We start from the raw sequence: 19,574 nt of genomic DNA, 5'->3' as shown, positions 1-19,574 counted from the left end.
GTCTGGACCTCGTCGTCAGAACTGCTTCCAAAGATGTCATTGGGCCACAGACTTCTGCAGGCAGAAAAGAGTAGCAGAGGTTAGAGGCACTGTTATTTATAAGGTTGAGTCTTTTTTTTTTTAATATAAATTTATTTATTTAAATTGGAGGCTAATTACTTTACAATTTTGTATTGGTTTTGCCATACATTGACATGAATCCGCCACAGGTGTACACGTGTTCCCCATCCTGAACCTCCCTCCCACCTCCCTTCCCTTTATTAGTATAAGAAAACTACTTTATGAATACAAAAGCTTTATTGAGGTAAAATTCACACACTATACAATTCAGCCATCCAAAATAGAATTCTGTGGCTTTTTTGGGTAATCAGAATTGTGTAAATATAACTATAATCAATTTTAATATTAATTGTTATTGGTTTTGGTTAAAAAAACTAGAGAAGAATATCAGGAATAGGGGGATTTTCCTCACTGTCTAGTGGTTAAGCCTCTGAGCTTCCACTGCAGAGGGGAGTAGGTTTGATTCCTGGTTGAGGAACTAAGATGTGGCCAAAAAAAAAGCCAGAATGGAATCCTATAATCTTAAAACATTTATTTGCTATAGCATTGTGGTTACAATGAATGTGAATATACTATCAAAATGTAGGGAGAAAGTCCCAAAAAGGATACATTCAAAAAATTAGTTTTAAAATTATTTTGGAGTATACTTTCAACTGTTTAAACATTTTAGAGATGACAGATAACCAGAACCAACACTCATATTTCAGACAATAAGTTCTGAAACCTGATGTTTCTGTCATGGTAATCGGAAGGATCTGAGGAGACTTTATATAAACATCTCAATGTTCCTTCCACAGTGATTTAGTACCTAGCCCTGACAAAGTGACTGTTAGGCACGCATGTATTTTAACCATCTCTAACTAGCAGGCTTCCCAAGTGGCACTAGTGGTAAAGAACCCGCCTGCCGATGCAAGAGACTTAAGAGATGCAGGTTTGATCCCTGGGTCGGGATGATCTCCTGGAGGAGGGCATGGCAACCTACTCCAGTATGCTTGCCTGGGAAACCCCATGGACAGAGGAGCCTGGAAGGCTACAAGTTCATGGGGTCAGAGTCAGACGTGACTTAGCAACGAAACAACAATACAAATAGTCCCGTTACCTGCATTCCCTTATTTGCCGTAAAGCCTTGCCAAGTTCATTGTTCTTCAAGCACTCAAGCATGGACTGGATGGCTGCCTCAGTGGATGTGAAGGTTGGCTCGGACCACACCCCCTCGACGTAAAGAGGGTCAGCTGCAATGGCTGCAGTGGCCTCCTTCAGGTTTTTCTTTAGGTCACTCAGTTCCCTGGACATATTTAGCAGCTGTTCAAAAAAAAAAGTATTTTTAGTGTATTTAGTTGCAGGCTGGATTTTACACCCCCAATTAAAATTGTATGACGTCTGGTTAAGCACAAGCTTAATATCTCAGTAAACTAAAAACAGGACTGATGGAACTATACTGCTTGATATATGTAGGGCTATGGGGCTGTATGCATTGAATAACTGTATCAACAGCTGGCATACTCTGCTTGTATAAAAGATTGACTCCTCTTAATGTTTTCTATTTAAGTAGAAGGGAACACATAGAGATAAAATGCACTAAGAGAACAGGCGGGGGAGCTGGGTAAAGCTGGGTTTAGATGCCACTTGTGCATTCTTGACTACTACATGGTCAAGCAGATAGACTCTTATGTGCCTTCAGTGCTGTGAGACTGAAGATGTTATCCACCTCACAGCTTATTTAAACAGTTGGGCACATAAGTGCCTAATAAATGTAATCACGAACATGGACCTGTTTGAAGAATAAATTTTTATCCCTAACCCTATGCATTGGGAAAAGATGAAAGACATAATTTTAAGAGAGAGGAGGAAAAATCGTAATGTCACATTAGTATTAATCACAGAGGTAAGGATATTTTCCCTCAGATTCACTGGAACCAGAAGATCCTGTGTTATTAAGAAATAAACCATAAAGAGAATCTGTGTCACTTCTAGGGCCCCTGAAGTGTACTGTTGAAGATAGCTGTATTGCAATTTGACCTCAAGAGCATTTAAAAAAAGAACAGATGTGAATTTAAAGGTTTTTTTCCTTTCTAATGCAAACTGAGGATGACTGTTTTCTTTGGGAAGTTGATTTACCCAATATCTTTGCCTTTCTTCATTCCCAGCTTGCTCACTGAACAAGCTATAGAACTGAAGCCCTCAAGGACAGTCTTCACGCAGATGCTGCTTAGACACAATGATACACTCCAGCCCCAGGCTCAAAATTAAAAGAATAAGCCTTTTATATAGTTGTTAGACTGTCTTAGACACATAGTTTTTAAAGCTTGAAAGTTAATCTCTTATTTCAAATCTAGGTAAGTTTTAAATACTGAAGGTGTGTGGATCTCATCGCTAGGGTGAGCACCTCCCTCAGCGCTGTGCCAAGCTGGCTCCCCGGGACCCTCAAGGCTGTCCTTGCATTTTGTGTCCAGGTAGGTCACTTGCCTCGCCCAGTCCTGGCACCACCAAAGGAGCATGGAAATAAATAGGAGACACTAGTGTTTTAAGACTTGTGCTTAAGTGAAATGATTATAAATGTTCAAGTGATTTTATTACACACAGACTGGTCGGGGGCAGAACAAAGGAAAAGCAGTGCCGAGCTCATGGCAGGACCTGGGGCTGGGGGTGGGGTGCTCACCTCTGGCGTGGAGCTGACTTCGTGCACCTGGCCGATGAGCTTACAGTAGGACTGAAAAAGCAGCAGCAGCTGGAAGTGTAGCTTATACAACCTCTGACACAGTTCCAGTTGCTAAAGAGAGAATTTGTGTAGGAAGAAATAGTTACTAAGGATCATTCTTACATAGTAAGTGAAATCTTAGTGGAGACGAACATTTTTTCTTTTTAAAACAAGGAAGCGTAACTAGCTGTTACCATTCTAAATAACACAGAACAATAAAATCCAATCAATGAATATCAGTGAGAAATTCACAGTATAATATAGAATAAAACAAATCCTGTAAGATTACTAAATAGAATTAGTAGCTATAAAGGGACTTGGTGAACTGCCAAATTTCCATTATATTTGTCCATTAGATTTAATATCTACAAATTACAGCTGTGGTTGTGTTAATTTTTATAAGCTATATGTCTTTTAAAACATTTTCTTTTTATTAAAAGTATATTTGAAAGGCACGACATTAAGTGGTTCTAGGTGTCAAAATTTATCAATTCAGGAGACACTCGAGAGATTATTCCTCGTGACGATTTTGGCTGCCACTTAGGGTGCAGGCACGGATCTTAAAGTTTGTAAACACAGGAAAAGTCATGTGATTGTCTAAGGTTCTGTGCCAGTTTTACCGACAATGTTTCTACTCAGTGCTCAACAGATACATGTTGAATTAGATATAAAAAGGGCCCAAAGTGCTTACAAAAAGGAGAAATGATGAAAAGCATGCAAAACTTTCTGTGGAAAGAATTTTTAAAAACTATTCCTACAAAATGGGCCTTAAGCCCTATAGACACCTCTGGAATTGAAAATGTTTTCATTATATAGCATACATGTACTGTAAAGTAAGGATAAACCATGAGTAATTCCAACACCGATGATCATGACTACTGTTTGAGCTGTATCTGCTTAATGGCCTCTAAACTTTGCCTGTTTATCCCAGGAAAGGGTTAGCTGCTAAGTAGAGGATGGGATTCTGCCAGAGGAAAAAGGACAGCCTTCACCAGATAGAACTGCATGGCTCAGCAGTCATCAGTGAAAGTGGGTTAAATATGTGGCTTAAACCAACACTTCACCCTTCAAATGTGGTTAAGTAAGGATAAACAGGGCCTTTCTTTTACTCTTGGTGTGTGTGTGGAAGTTGCTCAGTCACGTCCAACTCTTTGTGACCCCATGGACTATAGCCCACCAGGCTCCTCTGTCTGTAGGGATTCTCCAGGCAAGAATACCGGAGTAGGGTGCCATGCCCTCCTCCAGGGGATCTTCCCAACCCAGGAACTGATCCAGGTCTGCCGCCTTGCAGGTGGATTCTTTATCATCTAAGCCACCAGGGAAGCTTAATATGACTAAAAAGAATGCAGAATTGAGAGCTGCTGAGGTGCTTAGGTGACTGCTGAGGTGACGTAAAATTTTTTTCCCCAGATCACTTTAAGGAGAGAAATGACAAGAATTTAAATTTAGGTTTTTAGGAAGAATATTCCATTAATGGTATTATTAACATACGTTTGATCCTAATTTTTAAAAATGACTCTAGTTCGTGCTAAGACCATGCTGGATAGAGTTTTTCTTTCTCCTTTCTCCCTGGCCCTTAGGGTAGGGGGAAATTCTACTTAAATTTATGTGATCTCTCAGTGCTTATAACAAGCCTAAGTTTAAAGAAGTAGCTATACTCACTCGTTAATGCAAATTAGGTCTTTGGTTGTTTTAGTAACACATTTTATGATCGTTTAAACTTTTGTTTGTGGAAACCTTTCAAAATCAGGTATTAAAGACAACTTTCAGATAAAAAAGTATCATCTAAAAACAGAATGTTACCTTTCACAAGTTAGGGTGAAACCCAGCTATGAAAACCCTGAGTTTTCTAAGTGTTCAGTAATGGTAGTTATTACTAGAAATACCCCACCTAGCGCATGGGAGTTCATAGCAACATAGGTTTCTATTTTGGGAGGAAAGCAGCCTGGAATCTAATAAAAACTACATGTCTTAGTCTACCAAATAAAAGAAAATGAAACAAAAAAGGGAAAAACATGCTAAAAGATATAATAGTCACAGTAAAAATAAGATTTGTTATGGGTCCATGCCTAAATGGACAAAGTATGAAAGAAAGTTAACTTACTGCAAGAGATTCCATTTGCTACACAGCAAGCATGGCACAGGAAACAAAGGAAAGGAAAGAGAGTACAGGGTCAGTGTACTGCATGCAGCAGAGAGCACGGCCCTCTTCAAGAGCAGAGCCGTCCAGCAGTATTAGCATCGCTCGCCCCACCGTGATAAATGCTTGCAAATGTTGTACCCATTCAACATGCACAGCGGTCCAGTTTAAGACAAGCTCTAATGGGAAACGTGTCATTGGAAAACATAATTTGCGATCCTTTAGATTCTCTTGATTAGTTGCTTTGTTGATCTTGGAGGCCGTAAGTGAAAACTTGTATTGCTTGAAGATTTTAGTGTTTAAATGTGAATAACATGTAAATGTAGTAAAACTGTGAAGATGCCATTGGATTAATTTGGAAGAACTACCGCCCCAAACAGTCATTGCTAAATGTTAGTTAAGGCAGAGTCTTTTATGTGCTTGGCTCCGTATCTGCTGAACTATGACTATCTAATTAGCATATAATTAACAATCTAAGTGGCATTTTCTTTAGTCCTATTGCTTTCCACATTGAGAATATCTGACAGGAGTGAGTGAAAGTCACTCAGTTCTGTCCGACTCTTTGCGACCCCATGGACCTTATAGTCCATGGAATTCTCCAGGCTAGAATACTGGAGTGGGTAGCCTTTCCCTTCTCCAGGGGATCTTCCCAACCCAGGGATTGAACCCAGGTCTCCCGCATTGGAGGCCAATTCTTTACCAACTGAGCCACAAGGGAAGCCCTCTGACAGGAGAGCTATATATTACTTCAAAGGATTGAATGTTGTCTTTATCCTCCCAAACAAGTGTGAGCTATAACAAGTAACCTTGCATTTTATTTTTTATAATTTTTCCCCCATTAGTGAATTTCTAAAAGTCTTCTAGAACCAACCATTAGTCTAGAAGAATATAAATTTGTACTTGGGCCATGTTCAGCTACAGCTGTCATATTTTTGGTGTCACCATATTGTAATCATAGACTTGTTAGGGAAGGTTTCTGTATGTGGTAAGAGATTACCACAACCTGACTGAATATTAAAAAAAAAAATCCACTTGGCCATTTCTAACTATGGGTCAATACATCTGGTTCTGGATTTTCAAAATATTTAAGGATCTTCTGTTTCTAATCACCGATAACAAAAACCACTTACTTTAAAACTCTTTCCCAAAAAAACCTAAATTATCATCAGTTTAATATGTTGTACTTAACATAAGGTACAGTATACAAAAAATAAAGCCAGCAAATTATTATTAATAAAACTATCAAATTATTAGTATCTTCAAACATAAAGCATCATCAGTACCAACTCCCTCACCCCCTGCCTTCTCAGGGTCTCTTCTTGTCTCACTTGCTAGTAATACCGTGTGGGTCTGGCACATTGATGACTGCTGTATCAAGTTTATTGAGTAGTTTTTTTGACCCTGGCTGTAAATAGCTTTTAAAGCTTTAAGCTTGTGATAAAGATTATACAACCCAAGTTATTTACTATTTTCAAGAAAACTTTATAACGATTATGCTAGACATTTTTATAACCAAACCTTACATACGACTGAAAGACAGAGTCACATAAGAAAGGATTACAAGGCTAGTCTTAAATCTACATGTACAGAGTCTCCACTGTGAGGACTTTTTAGAAAACATCAAATTTGATTGAAATGTTAGTAAGCACCTTAGCATGTAACTGCTTCTCCCATGGAATTTACTTTCCAGAAGCATGGAAAGAAGCAAGTACTGAGCAATTACAGGGTCTTATGTGAAGAAACTGCTGTCTTTTTACTGGTTTCCAAAACAAGGTTGTAATCCCAGAAGGTCGTCAGATCAGCTAAAGGAAAATCTTCTCTGTTTAATGAAGGCCAACGAGACTTTCTGACTCCAGCCTCGTGCTAAGGAATTTCATTGTCAACAAATTCCTCCCACCTGGCACTCAGGGCACAAAATTGTGTTTCTTGGGAGCTGGCCAACTTGATGAACACCAGTTCTCCGAGTCCTTCTTACACACTCCTTTTTAGGTAGGCTAGTCTAAGCTGCATTGATATTTACTATCTCAAAAATCCTTTCCTTGGCCTCAGGCTGGGACCAAGTTTGCATTTAGAGTTTCAAAAAGATAGTGAAAAATGCCTTTCAAGGAAAATGTTAAGCTTTTTCCCCGCCCTGTGCTAATATTTTCTGGTATCCAGGTTGTAAAAATAATCCCTTGAGAAATCTTTACAGATGTATTTGTTTTTGGTGATTCAAGATTCTTTTGAAAATGTGGAAATGTCACTGTTTTATTTGGTCACAAACATTTTCTTTAAGCCCTGTTCCTGTACACCTGATACAGCGTGATTTATTGAACTGGATTTAGAGGTATGTTTTCTCAAAATGAGAAGAAAAATTAAGTCAAGATATTAAGAACCCACCGTAGACAAGGTAGCTTTAAAGCCTAGACATCAGCGGTAGCACAGCCATTCTTGTTTGTCTGTACTCTGCTCTGAAAGGAGTGCTTTGCTTATGACAGCTAGTTAGGTGAAAAATCTAAGAATTTTTCTTTTTTTTTGGCATGCAGGATCTTAGTTCCCTGACCAGGGATCAAACCTGCCCCTCCCTGCATTGCAAGTGTGGAGTCTTAACCACTGAACCACAAGGAATGTCCCCCCCTTAGAAATTTTTGACATGTCAGAAGGTAAGTCACAGTATTACTGTTAATATATTAGCTATGGTTTTCACCATGTTTAATCTCTGAAAGTCACTGGTTTAAACTAAACTAGATAGAATTTAGAAAATCTAGCCAAGTGTTGAAGCTTTCCTACTTTTGTGTTGCATGTGTTGCTTCAGTTGTGTCTGACTCTGTGACCCTAGGAGCCCCTAGGCTCCTCTATCCATGGGATTCTCCAGGCAGGTGTACTGGAGTTGGTTGCCATGCCTTCCTCCAGGGGATCTTCCCATGCCAGGGGTCGAACCTGTGTCTTTTATGTCTCCAGCATTGACAGGCAGGTTCTTTACCACTAGCACCACCTGGGAAGCCCACTCTGTTATATAGATGCTTGTGACCTCCTGAGCAGGTAGAAACAATACGTTCTCACTGTTGCTAACATCACTTGGCTCTGGCACATTGATGACTGTTGTATTACATTTATTGAGTAGTTCTTTTGGACATTTGTCATGAATATCTTCCAAAATTTTGAAAGATAAATACGTTTAAGCCTCTAATATAGATTGCACAGCTTGAAGTATTTACTTTTCAAGAAAACTTCCACTTCAGGAGGCATTTCCTTAGTCAGTCTAGAAAAGAGATTCCTTATAGAGAACGACTGACTATCTGAAGTTTAATGGGTTACAGTTTAGCTGGAGAAACATTTTGTCTTGTTCAACATTTAGCTTGTTGTTCAATCTGTAGAACAGAGGTTGCAGGCTTCTCCCATTCATGGATTAGGCAGGGATAGGAAACACACAACCAAGAGGGTTAGTGTCCAAGAAGATTCTATGATGATTTGAATGTAATAAAATGTAGTGGGGCTAAATGTAAATTATTGTACTTGAGTCCATAGGGTCGAGTATTCAAGTAGTGCTCAGAAATGGCTGTGAAATTCCGTGTCCATCAGCTAAAATCACTTACAGCAGATGAAGCGATGACCTCTGCAGCTTTCCCAGGGCCAGCTCTGCAGAACCAGGAGGTGAGCTGTGCTAATTCACTGAAGGCTTGAGGTTGTGGCCTGGAGAGCCCAGAGCTGCAACGCTTTACCCTCACCTACATTTCTATGAACTTCAGCTCCCCAGAAGCCACTCCACAATGAATTCCACGGGCAATGGATAGGTCAGTGCTGGCTTTTAAGTCATGTAGAGATGTGTCTGTCTTCAGGATGTGCACAGGTGGAGAAAACACTGGTAAAGCCATGTCTGGGACTCACACGCCCACCTTGTTTTACATCTTATTAACTGTGCGCTGTGCCTCATTCTAGAACTGGTATTGTAGTCACCCAATAGCCTAAAGTATTAACTAATCATGCCTGCCTTAAAAAAAAACAAAAAAACAACTTCTGTTCCAAAATCCTTCTCACATATTAGAAGCACTTTTTTCAGGAGCACAATTTGTTCTGTTTTGTACACGCACTGGGAATCCTCCTCCAAGGCTCCTTCCAGGAGGGAGCCCAGCACGGGGGCCCTTGCATCTTAGTACACAGAGATGGTTCTCACAGCAGCAAAGAGGAACACTGGCGTTTTTCTCAAAAGGCACAACTCTTTCTACTTGGCGTTCACTTCCCCATTTTGGGGCCTAGGTACAGAGGCACATGTTCCTATCATAAAGAAAACAACATCGTGATGGTTGGCTCTCACCTGCAGGGTCAGGAACTCACTGCACAAGGATGGTGGAGAGCCACCCAGCTCAAGGTGGCTGCCACTGCTGCTGCCACTGCTGCCACTTTAGGAAGGCAGGCCTGGTGTTGCTAGCTTTTAATTTTTTTTATTTTAAGAGATGCCATAAATGCTGTTTTGAGGGTACGTGTGAACAATTTCAAGTTCACACTTGTTCAAATGTGTTCACACAAGTTCAAATGTATGTTGAATCAATTAACTTGTACAAGCTGAATAAAACATGTCTGTGAATTGGTTATAGCTTATAGGCTACCTAAGTGTAAACTCTCATTAATTTGATGTCACAACTTTATATTGAGAATAGACAAAAAGTCAGAAAATATTCAACATCTAGAAAACAATTATATTCTCTTCCACAAATTCCACAGTAATTTCTCACTTATGTCACCTGTTAAGAATGACTAGAAATCGGCTACTGCCATTATGGGGCAAGCCTTGGGGTCTGGAGACTTCACATGCCTGTCTGTACGTGGTCATCATCTCTGGCCAGCTGACATCTCTAACTGCTCAAGAGTTTGCTAGGTTTAGTAAGGTAAGCACTAATCCTTCCACAAAGTCCACGCTTGTCTGAAATAGAATATACACGTGGAGTAATTTCTGTCATGTTGACTTTGCAATTTATATCCAGATATAATTTTATTTTCCCCAGACATAGATTCTTCAAGTGAAAGCTTACTTCCTAATCCCTGCTTCCATCTGTCGTCATGCAAAGAGTGCTCAGAATAATGGGCACCATCAAACTATTCCAGAAGACAGAGAATCTGACTTAAAAAAGAGAGCTGGAGTAAATCACTGGAGGATAAGCAGTGCTCTGAGGTCAAACATTTGTTCGGTTTTTCTTTGGAATGGAAGCCAAATGGTAGCTCCAATTAGAAAAATAATCTCCCACCAACTCTGGATATAAGATCAATATTGAAATGGAGCAACACCATCATTTCTGCACAAGGCCCACCTTGAAGGTGATTTCTCATCCTTTGAAGGCCCCACACTCTGACATGCTTTTCTCGATGTGATAGTGTAATTACAAGTGGACATCTCTGCCTTGACTAGTAAGTAGCCTCCTAACCTGTCTTCCCAAATCCTCGCTTGCTCACTAGGTCTATTTTCACAGGAGTGTGGGAGAGCCCCAATCACACCCTCCTGTTAACAACTTTTAATTGGTTCCCATTGATGTCAGGATAAGCACCCAAGCCCTGCATGGTCTGGCTTCTGCAACTTTTCTCCTGGTCACTTCCTACCTGCCTTGCCACACAGGATCCCTTCAGTCTTCACAAAGGGTCATTTTCCCTGCCACTTTGGGGCCTTCACAGGCTCACCGAGCCCCTGCCTTCCACCCTGCAACCCCTGGCACACTCCAGCTCAGAGCTGAGATCTCTGCCTGAATGGCACCTCTGTGGAGAAGCCTTCCCGGAACCGCCCTCTCATTAGGCCAGGTTTTCTGCTATATCCTTTCATAGCTCACTGTTCCCACCTTTCCTTAATGGCACTTGTCACAGTTTACACACATATGACTGTTAATGTCCATCTCCCTGAATAGATCAGAAGCTCTACCCAGGCAGAATTCACTGTTGTACCCACCATGGGGACCACTCAGCAGTAACTACAGAATGAGTGACTTCACGCTTTTCTGCCGAGTTTCTTTTACAAGGCGGCACACATTTATAAGCCAGCTGGACTGAGGTGTATACTTAAAGCAGTTCTAAATGAGAAGAAAAATCTGAGTGATTGCTGAAAGGTCAACAGAGACTTTCTTCACTGAAAGAAGTGGTTCAGTGAAGAATTAATGATTTTTTTCCCTCTTTTTAAAATTTTTAATTGAAAGATAATTGCCCTATGACATTGGTTTTATATTCTGAATGAAGAACAGTTTTATTAGGAAAATGGTTAGTATAGTTAGTGTCCAGCAGAAAGGTTATTTTATACTTCTGCTTTTCCAAAAAGAAGACCCTCCCCCACCAATCCCATCAACACACCATCATGCTTGGCTCATGTCATTCTTGCTTACTGTACAGGTCTCGTGGGAATGTATGGGATGATGCTTCCTCCCTCTTCCCAAGTTCCACGCTTCTTGGGTATATCAAAACCAACACACAAAGTCAGAGCACAGAAAAGATGAACTCTAACAGGTGTTCATTACCTTCTCCTCTGAGTCCCCGGGTTGACAGGTAATCACTCCATCTCTCGAGCCTCCTGCAAATGTCGCCTTACAGTTTGCGAGCCACTGTTGTCAGAGAGAGAGACACGGGTGAATTCAGTGGTGGCTTAAGAATGTGTTTACTGTAAGAAAGACCTTACAATAATAGCCCAGCTATTTAAAGATTCTGCCAGCTTAACTATCTAGTATAGTAACTAGTATAGATGTGAAAGGAACCTTTGGGTAGAACACAGCAAGCCCCGAAGAGCTGAAACTCACACTTGACATCAAAAGACTGGCTTGTTCACCAACCAGAATTAAAGGATTACTTTTATTAACTGATGCCTGAGAAGCTGGAAAACAGTGAGTGAAAGAGCCACAGAAATAGAAGACAAAGGGAATTGCTGCAGTAGAATGTTAGCACTCTCTCTTTGACAGTCATGGAAATGTAACAAGAAACAAAAACTTAAGAATGAATGTCTTCTGTGTATGAGGTACTTGTGCAGGGCAGTTTACATACACTCTTTCTATTTCAAAGGCAATATTGAGTTGGAGTTAACCGCATGAACCTTTGAATCCCACAGACCTGGGTTTAAGTAACTACTTTTCAACCTCCCAGCTAATGAGAAGAATAATAGCAACTCCCAGGGTAGTTGCAAGCATTACATGATTTGAGAGAGATAACTCTTACCAGGTTATTGGATATATAAAAAGGACTCAGGAAAATGACAGCTGCTGTGACTATTATAGCGTATCACTGTCTTATAGATGATGAATCTGAGATGACAAGAGGTTAAGTAACTTATCCAGGGTTACTAACCCTTAAGAAACTGAACTGCAGTTTGAGTTCAAATTCCATCTGACTTCAAAATCCACGATCTTTTTATAGTGTCTGGTCTACGATGGGAAGTGCTCCCTGGAAATTACACACAAATATTTGTTGGAAATCAGGAGGTCTACATGGATGGTTTCTGAATCACTTCTGTCTGTAACATTTTACAGTTTACATCTTTGAAGGAAGGAGGAAGAAAAGAGCAGGAGCTGAGGCCAAGAGAAACCACGGTGATGGGGAGAGACAGCTACTGAGAGTGGTGGAGGAGAGAGATGAGATCCATCTCAACCAGTTTTGGGTGAGGCGAACACTGGAAGGACGCAATTAACAGTTTTATTAATCAATTTCTGAGAAAAGAGAGGTTATAATGTTGATAAAGTGATACATTAAACAGATACCCACTTTCCCCAATTTCTTGGTTAGAAAAATTATAGGGCTAAAATTGAAAGCTGAAAAAATTTCTCTTTTGTAGGTATCATTTTTATATAACCCATACTATTGATAGTTCTACCACCATTAAGTTGGAAGACTGGATACGTCTGTCTTCTCCCAAAAGGGCCTCTCTTGTGTTATTCACATCGCCTCCCAAGAGCTCATGGTGGTTGGGTTCATTTGGTGTTAATGAAACTTATATGCACAGAGACACAGACGCTTACTGAGAGAGTGGCCTCTTTCCTGTTGTTGTAGGTATCCAAATATTCTTGCAGTTCTAAAACACTGAACTTGAGCTTGTCCAGAAGTCCACAAGAAAGGAGCTAATAAAGACAGGAAAATAATTTGTATTAAAATAACTTCCAGAGAGACACCTTGACAAAGGCATGGCCACACAGAGAGAAAAGAGAAGTATATTTAGATGTAATATAGAGTGTGTCGGGGGTGGCATCTGTTTTAATAACCTGTACAGTCTGTAATTTTGCTCCACTCTCAGAAGCAATTGCACTTGAATATGACTTGCTAATTTAAATTTCCTGTGAAGATACCCATTTCCCCCATATCAGTTTAGACAGACAGATCTTAACAAGCATTCTACAGAAGCCTGCATTAAGAATCGGCATCCATTTTATGCATGGACTCCAGTGTCTTCATCCAGTAGTACTCCGGGAAATGTGAAGACAGACCTCCAACTAGGTCTTTGTATTTAATTTGCATTTTAAATCATTTAAGATGGAAAGATTTCTCATATCGTATTCTTTGCTGCAAGACAGCCAACCACTAATCAAGTTCTTGGAAAGAATGACTCTTCAGAGACTTTCAGAAGTGAAGCACATCCTCACTGTCTCTAAACCCCAGTAAGTCCTGAGCAGATGAGACGGTTCTGTGATATGCATGGGGGTTGGAAAGAGGTGCCCCTCTCCCCTACAGAGAGCTCGCCGGTCTTGGAAGGTTAGCATTGTGTTTATATAGTCACGATTCAGCAGTCAGCCAGCGACTACTTTAATTATCCTTCAAATTTATCATCTGCAGTGGGGCTGGACGAATCCAGCAAGAGGGCAGGTGGTCTCTTGAAAGAAGAGAAAGTGATGACATGGTGCCTCTGGGGATCCATCTGGCTGGCTGACCTGGCATCATGGGGACTGGCTAGGGCTGCTCTGAGAGGTTAGCTCACCATGTTCACAGCCTTTAGGGTCATCAGAGAGAAGCACCATGGACACAGAGGGAGCACAGAGCTGGGGAGGGGGGTCTCTCCCTGATCTCCTGCAGTGACAGCCTTGGCTGGCCACGCACAGCCATTCCTGTGCAGACCCAGGCCTCTGGGGCTCCCATCACCACACAGCGCTGCTCACAAACACCGGAAGTATCTTTCCAACAAACTGTAATTACACACGTGCTTCCCTGAAGTTCCACACTCTCCGCTGGGCAGGCCGTTGACCATGGGAGTAGGCTTGGGATACTCACGGTCTCGGCGTCCACGAAGAGTGTGGGGCACTCGGAGCAGGAGGTAAGCATCTGGGAAGAGCTGACAAACTTGGATCCAATGCCCCGGAGGTTATCGCCAAGGTAACTGGCTGCGTCACAGGTTAGGAAGCAGAACCTCTTCTGAATATTCTGAAAGGCAACATAATTACTATTTGTAAAGGCCATGTTTTAACTTAGGCACTAGGAAAAAACTTCTTTAATTCTTAGGAAAATATCAAATCAGCACAGGTCCTGCATGTAGTGGCAGGCCTGTGTGTGTGTGTGAGATAGGAACAGAGTGAGTGTGGACAAAGTTTCTTCCTAAAATGTCATTTCCCAATGTGTGGATGCCCATGTATCTTTTAAATAAGTGCTGCTTTGCTTTTTTGCTGATGGCCAGTGCCAGCCAGAATCTTTTGCCTAGTGTGTTTGTCAGATGAGTAAGTTCTGAGATTACTTCAGTATGGGTGAGAGGAAAAAGGTCATGAGATACGACTCCTTTCTATCATTCCCAGATCACAGCTCCTAGAGACAGGAGGACTAAAATGGAGCCACAAAGTCTCTGAAGAAAGAAAGAGTATATTCTGTGTGGGACCTGTCTCCCTGAGAGCTTTGCACATTGTCACCTCATCAGTGCTCACAACCAGGTAAAGAACCTGAGGTTAAGAGAGGTCAGAGGACTCGAGATCATGCAAACAGTAAGTGATGGAGTAAGGGTTCTAAGTTCACATCCCTTTCATAAGTGATAATGCTTTGTAAACGTTACTATTCCTCCTATACTGCCTGAAGAAAAACCGTAATTAGGAAGAATCTGACTCATGGGGCCTGTGTCAGTGACAAAATGAGAACATTTTTAGCCCCAACTTCCAACTCAAAATATCTTTTAACAAAAAGAACAAAATATTTAACCAAAAAATAATTCCAGATCTAGGCATTCGCTTTTCCCAAAGAGATTTCATACCTTTTGAGTTGGAGAATCTAATCCACGAGAAATCCTCTCTGCCCTGCTATGGGGTACTTAGCAGGTCCCCCAAACAGCAGCAGGCTCTTGGTTCCTTATCAGTTATACTAGAAAAAAATGCCAACCGTGCTGCATATTATTTTTATTTAATATATCTGAGAGTCTTGTCATAACGCATAACATTATGTCTTATGGTGGTGTTCGTTTTATGTGCAATTTAAAATACTTGACAGAATGCTGCAGCTGAGAGGAGCAGGAAATGCCGTGTATCACAGAACTATTAACAGATGACTGGCAGAGTGAGGAGGAGCCAGGTCCTCCAGGAAGTTGGGTTCTTCTCTCTCACCCAAGAATATGGTCAGACCTGGGTTTACATTTTATTGGACTGAGAGGCTGGGAACTTTAGAGCCACCTATGACTTCCATATAAAAACAGCATGTGATTTGGTGACATTGTGCACACAAATGACAATATTCTAACCCAGGAGCACAGGAAGGAAATAGAGTGACGGAGACACTTGGAAAGCCATCCCTGCTGGACCATTAGAAACCATTTCCTTGTTTTTAAAAGCAAAGTATTTTTGCAGTTAACCTCCTCTCTACTCCGTCCAGAATCCACCAAATACAGGGCAACGTGGTGTCCAGACCACAGGGGAATATTGGGAAACTAAGTAAACAGCCCCAGTGAGTGTGTGATGAAAGAACCGTAGACTGTGTGTCTGAAATGTGCTTCATTGCCAGCATACTGGAACAGCGACTTTGCTCTCAATCACAGAGCATCTGATGGTAGCTGAGAAAGTTCTTAAAGAAAAATGTAATATTAAAAAAAATAGGAGAAACACAATTTGTATTATTATTGCAGATAAATGTCTTAGGAATTGATCCAGTCAACTGATAAAAAAAAAATCCAAACTCTAGTGTTCCTCCCAGTACCCAGCCCCATGTACCAGCTCACATGACAACCTGTTGCTGTACTGGCATTACGTGGAAACTATACTTTTGAGATATACATTAAAAAAGTTTTTTTCCTGCTGCATTTACTGAGCGCCTATTGTGTGTGAGCCACTGTGCCAGCCACTGGAATCAAAGCAAGACACCGTTACCTGCCCTCCCCTGCAGGAGACAGACACCTAAACAGGTAATTCCAACAGTGTGGCAGATGCCTGGGATCCCAGGTCAGGAGTGCAAGGGGAGAAAGAGCTAAAGGAAGGCCTCATTCATGGAAGTGCCGCCCCATCAGGGATCTGTATGTATTGGGAGCACAGCTGAGGGAAAACAGGAGGTGATGGTTCTCGGCAGAAGGAAGAGTCCTGCTCAGGACTATAAAGTTGAGCGTGCAGTCTAGTAACTAGTAAGACAGGATCACAACAGCCAAACATAAATATACACGATTAACCATTACTTAAACACAGACTTTAGAACAATATAATAAATTACATTGTTCCTGAATCTTTACAAATTTACCTCAAATGGTAGCTTTGGGATAGTTTGTTTTTAAATTTCAGTCTGGCTTAATGTTAGGGTGTTTCTGGATTCTTATCTTTCAGCAGCCCACTGTTTCCTGTTTTAAGGCTAACAGTCCCTCCAGCCCCCAGTTCATCCCAGACAGGTCTCATGAAAAGTAAACTGGAAAACTTGTGAGTGGGCCACACAAATAACAGAGAATATGGAGACACTAGCTATTAGTACTATTGGTATACAATCCTCTAAGAATGGAAGGGCCTCCAGGCTCAAAAACCGATTTTACTTTTATATTAACTAAATTATGGCTTCCTGAATTTGCAATTATTTAAAGCAGATGATCCCATTTTTTCCACTTTTCACATGATTCCTTATTTTCCTATCTCTCCCTTTTGCCATGGTTCTTCCTGAAGGTGATCAGAGGGCCCCATTCCTCCATCCAGCACACATTACCATGCCTTATCTCATGATGTCCTCAAGAGAATCAACCTCTCAAAAAGTGTCACAGGCTGGCAGGTTGAAGGAATTCATGGTGAGTGGGGATAAAAGATAAGGAAAAACCACGAAGAAGAAAGAGGTACACCAGAGGTCGAAGTGGAAAGGAGCTGGAGGATGGGCTTGGCTGAAGACGCCACCTGTGGTCCCGAAGGCCTGGCTGCCTGCCTGTGCCTGATGACGCCAGTGAAAGCCGGAGGGGCCAGCGAGGATCACGTTCCGGCAGCCCGAACCACCCAGCACAACATCTCCACAATGAACGGAAGAAAGGATGAAGCAGAGGAAACTGAGGACAAAGTGTAGTGTAAACCCAGGGAGAGACCTTTGTGGGCAGCCGTGGAGCCTTTGTGGGCAGCGCACCTTAAACAGGGAGGAGAACACGTGGAACGTGTACACAGCACAGGAGCCGTCCGAGTCGCACATGAGCTGGTTGATGTGGCTGCGCCAGGCCTCCTCGGCGTCGTCACAGGCCGTGGGCTGAAAGGCGGCAAGGATGGCCGAGAAGAAGGGCGAGGGAGGGGGCGACACTCCCCTCTCACCTTCCCCAAAGCTGGAAAAAACGCAGACAACAAAGTCAGGAACAGCGTCCTCCTCACCTTTGCCGGCAGTGTCGGTTCTCACCCGAGGCACCCTCCTGCCCTCTCCTCCCGTGGGGGTTGCTTCTGGAGCCTGGCTCTCAGTCAGAGGTCTTGAGATTCTGATTCTAGAAAAGAGAATTTTTCACCTCTAGGATTCCGTAATTCCCAAGATTCCCCAATTCTGATACGGGACCGCTTTTTAGCTTTCAGCAACTGACCCTCACTTTCCTGCCGGCCTTTCCCCAGACACAGGGCACATTCACTCCTGTGCTTTGACCCATTTCAGTCTTTTTCATTTTTCACTTTAAAAAAATGAGAAAAATTTTGAATCTTTTCACTTTTCCTTTGTGGAGGGAGAGTAATAGTGGGTGCATACACATAAATGACTAGGAGAAAAAGGGCAGAGAAAGGAAAATAAGAGAAATTCACAGTGAGACAGAGGGAAACAAAGGAGAGAAAAATAAATGAACTGAAAAGTCAACATTTCTTCTCTAGGTATCACCCTAAGCTGTTTCTCTGACAAAAGGATACGTGTCACCATAACAGAAAGCCTCTGTCTAGCCACGTCAGAAGCAGTGTTCAGAGGAGTGATTTTAGGATTCTGACTTTCTTCTCCTGAAGCAGATCTGTAGCATTATCTGTGATTTATCCTAGATGCCACATTAAGTTTTTTTAAAAAAATCTATTCCATTATGTTTCCTGTTTATATTCTCTGACTAGATCTCACTTGTCTCAGAAATGTCAGTCTTGAAGCTGAAAGCCACCCACATTAAAAAAAAAAAAAAAAGTAGGTATGTAGCTCATAAAGGGCCTCTTGTTCTGGTCTTTTAACTCAAGATGGGAAGAACTCCATTTCCAAGCCTTGCCAAGCTAGCTTATCTTCAAAGCTTACAAGGTCTGGACCACGTCCCCAAGGGCTCCTTTTTGGCTTTTTATGTTATTCCAGGGCTTTAGGGCTTCCCTGGTGGCTCAGTGGTAAAGAATCTGTCTGCAGTGTAGGAGATGCAGGTTTGATCCTTGGGTCAGGAAGATCCCCTGGAGAAGGAAATTGCAACCCACTCCAGCATTCTTGCCTGGGAAAATCACATGGACAGAGAAGTCTGGCGGGCTACAGTCCATGGGGTTGCAAAGAGTCAGACACGACTGAGCGCCTGAGTACATTATTATTCCAGGGCTCTAAGAGTTCCTATAGGCATAGCCTTACTGGTTCCGCATAAGGCCCTACACTGGAGCTGGAAGATTCCTTACTGGTTGACAGCCTTCCAAGTCATGTCAGCCCGGACTCCTTTGCGAGGAGGTCCCAGAGGCACAAGCCTGACGTTAAACTGGAGTTGGAGCAAACCCAATATGACGTGCCGTGTACACCCTTCACCTGGCAAGAGTGAAGTGGTCCAGCGCTCGGTTGCCTTTTTCTTCTGCGTCAGTCGTATCCAGGCTAAAGCTGTCGCTGCATTCGAAAGTGGCCGGGAGTTCATTGATGGAGCTGGAAAGGTCATCCTCCTGCACGGTGGCGTCCTCCTCTTCCTGGACGGCATCAGCCTGGGAGCAAAGGAGAGAAAGGAATCCCCCAACATGTAAGGATATCCAGAGGCAACTCTGAAATCCAGAGAATAACGGAAATCGGGGGCATCTGTCTTCTAGCTGTGGTATAGTCAATTTGTGTAACCAGACTCAAGAATTCTCTGAAGCATTGTTCTTTATCTTCTTTTCAGCCTTTTCTGAGAGAGTTCCCAAAGAAGCTGTCAGAAGATTACCATATTTGATCCACACTTAAGGAGTATAAATGCTAAACTTGGAAGCGACCCCCTGGGTCTGACCTCCACTTTCAAAGATGAGGAAGTAGATACTCCACACAGGAAAAGGACATGCCTAATACCAGGTATGTAATCAGAGCCAAAGCCAGGGTGAGAGACACCCATCTCTGGATTCAGAGCTCTCTTCGTTGTACAAGCCCAGTGTTCTAAAGCAAGTTACCTGGAGTTAACTC

General features: G+C 42.0%; 1 protein-coding gene and 1 long non-coding RNA gene across 7 annotated transcripts in view; one reads left to right on the top strand and one right to left on the bottom strand.

Moving 5' to 3' along the window:
- The window catches only part of LOC104985660, a 17,608-nt gene extending 238 nt beyond the window's left edge, over positions 1–17,370 (top strand). Inside the window, exons 1-9 of one of the 2 annotated variants that reach the window (XR_824956.1) lie at positions 1–79; positions 2,397–2,513; positions 7,424–7,540; positions 8,406–8,531; positions 9,881–11,396; positions 12,368–12,495; positions 12,885–13,486; positions 14,609–16,191; positions 16,928–17,370. This is a non-coding gene — a long non-coding RNA (uncharacterized LOC104985660). The remainder of the gene's footprint in view (positions 80–2,396; positions 2,514–7,423; positions 7,541–8,405; positions 8,532–9,880; positions 11,397–12,367; positions 12,496–12,884; positions 13,487–14,608; positions 16,192–16,927) is intronic. The other variant, XR_824955.1, reaches the window with a different exon arrangement.
- The window catches only part of FRY (furry homolog (Drosophila)), a 307,846-nt gene that overhangs the window by 1,498 nt on the left and 286,774 nt on the right, over positions 1–19,574 (bottom strand). For 4 of the 5 annotated variants that reach the window (XM_010835917.1, XM_010835913.1, XM_010835915.1 and 1 more), the window contains 9 exons: positions 18,960–19,126; positions 17,370–17,559; positions 14,094–14,243; positions 12,854–12,952; positions 11,369–11,452; positions 4,863–4,880; positions 2,720–2,830; positions 1,160–1,362; positions 3–54 (listed from right to left, as the gene is read on the bottom strand). In XM_010835917.1, the coding sequence (XP_010834219.1) occupies positions 3–54; positions 1,160–1,362; positions 2,720–2,830; positions 4,863–4,880; positions 11,369–11,452; positions 12,854–12,952; positions 14,094–14,243; positions 17,370–17,559; positions 18,960–19,126 (1,074 nt within the window). The remainder of the gene's footprint in view (positions 1–2; positions 55–1,159; positions 1,363–2,719; positions 2,831–4,862; positions 4,881–11,368; positions 11,453–12,853; positions 12,953–14,093; positions 14,244–17,369; positions 17,560–18,959; positions 19,127–19,574) is intronic. The other variant, XM_010835916.1, reaches the window with a different exon arrangement.

The sequence above is a fragment of the Bison bison genome, unplaced genomic scaffold (assembly GCF_000754665.1).
Source record: "Bison bison bison isolate TAMUID 2011002044 unplaced genomic scaffold, Bison_UMD1.0 scf7180017864056, whole genome shotgun sequence".
Classification (NCBI taxonomy): domain Eukaryota; kingdom Metazoa; phylum Chordata; class Mammalia; order Artiodactyla; family Bovidae; genus Bison; species Bison bison.
Note: the sequence above shows the minus strand (reverse complement) of the source record. Positions and strands in the feature narration are given on the sequence as shown.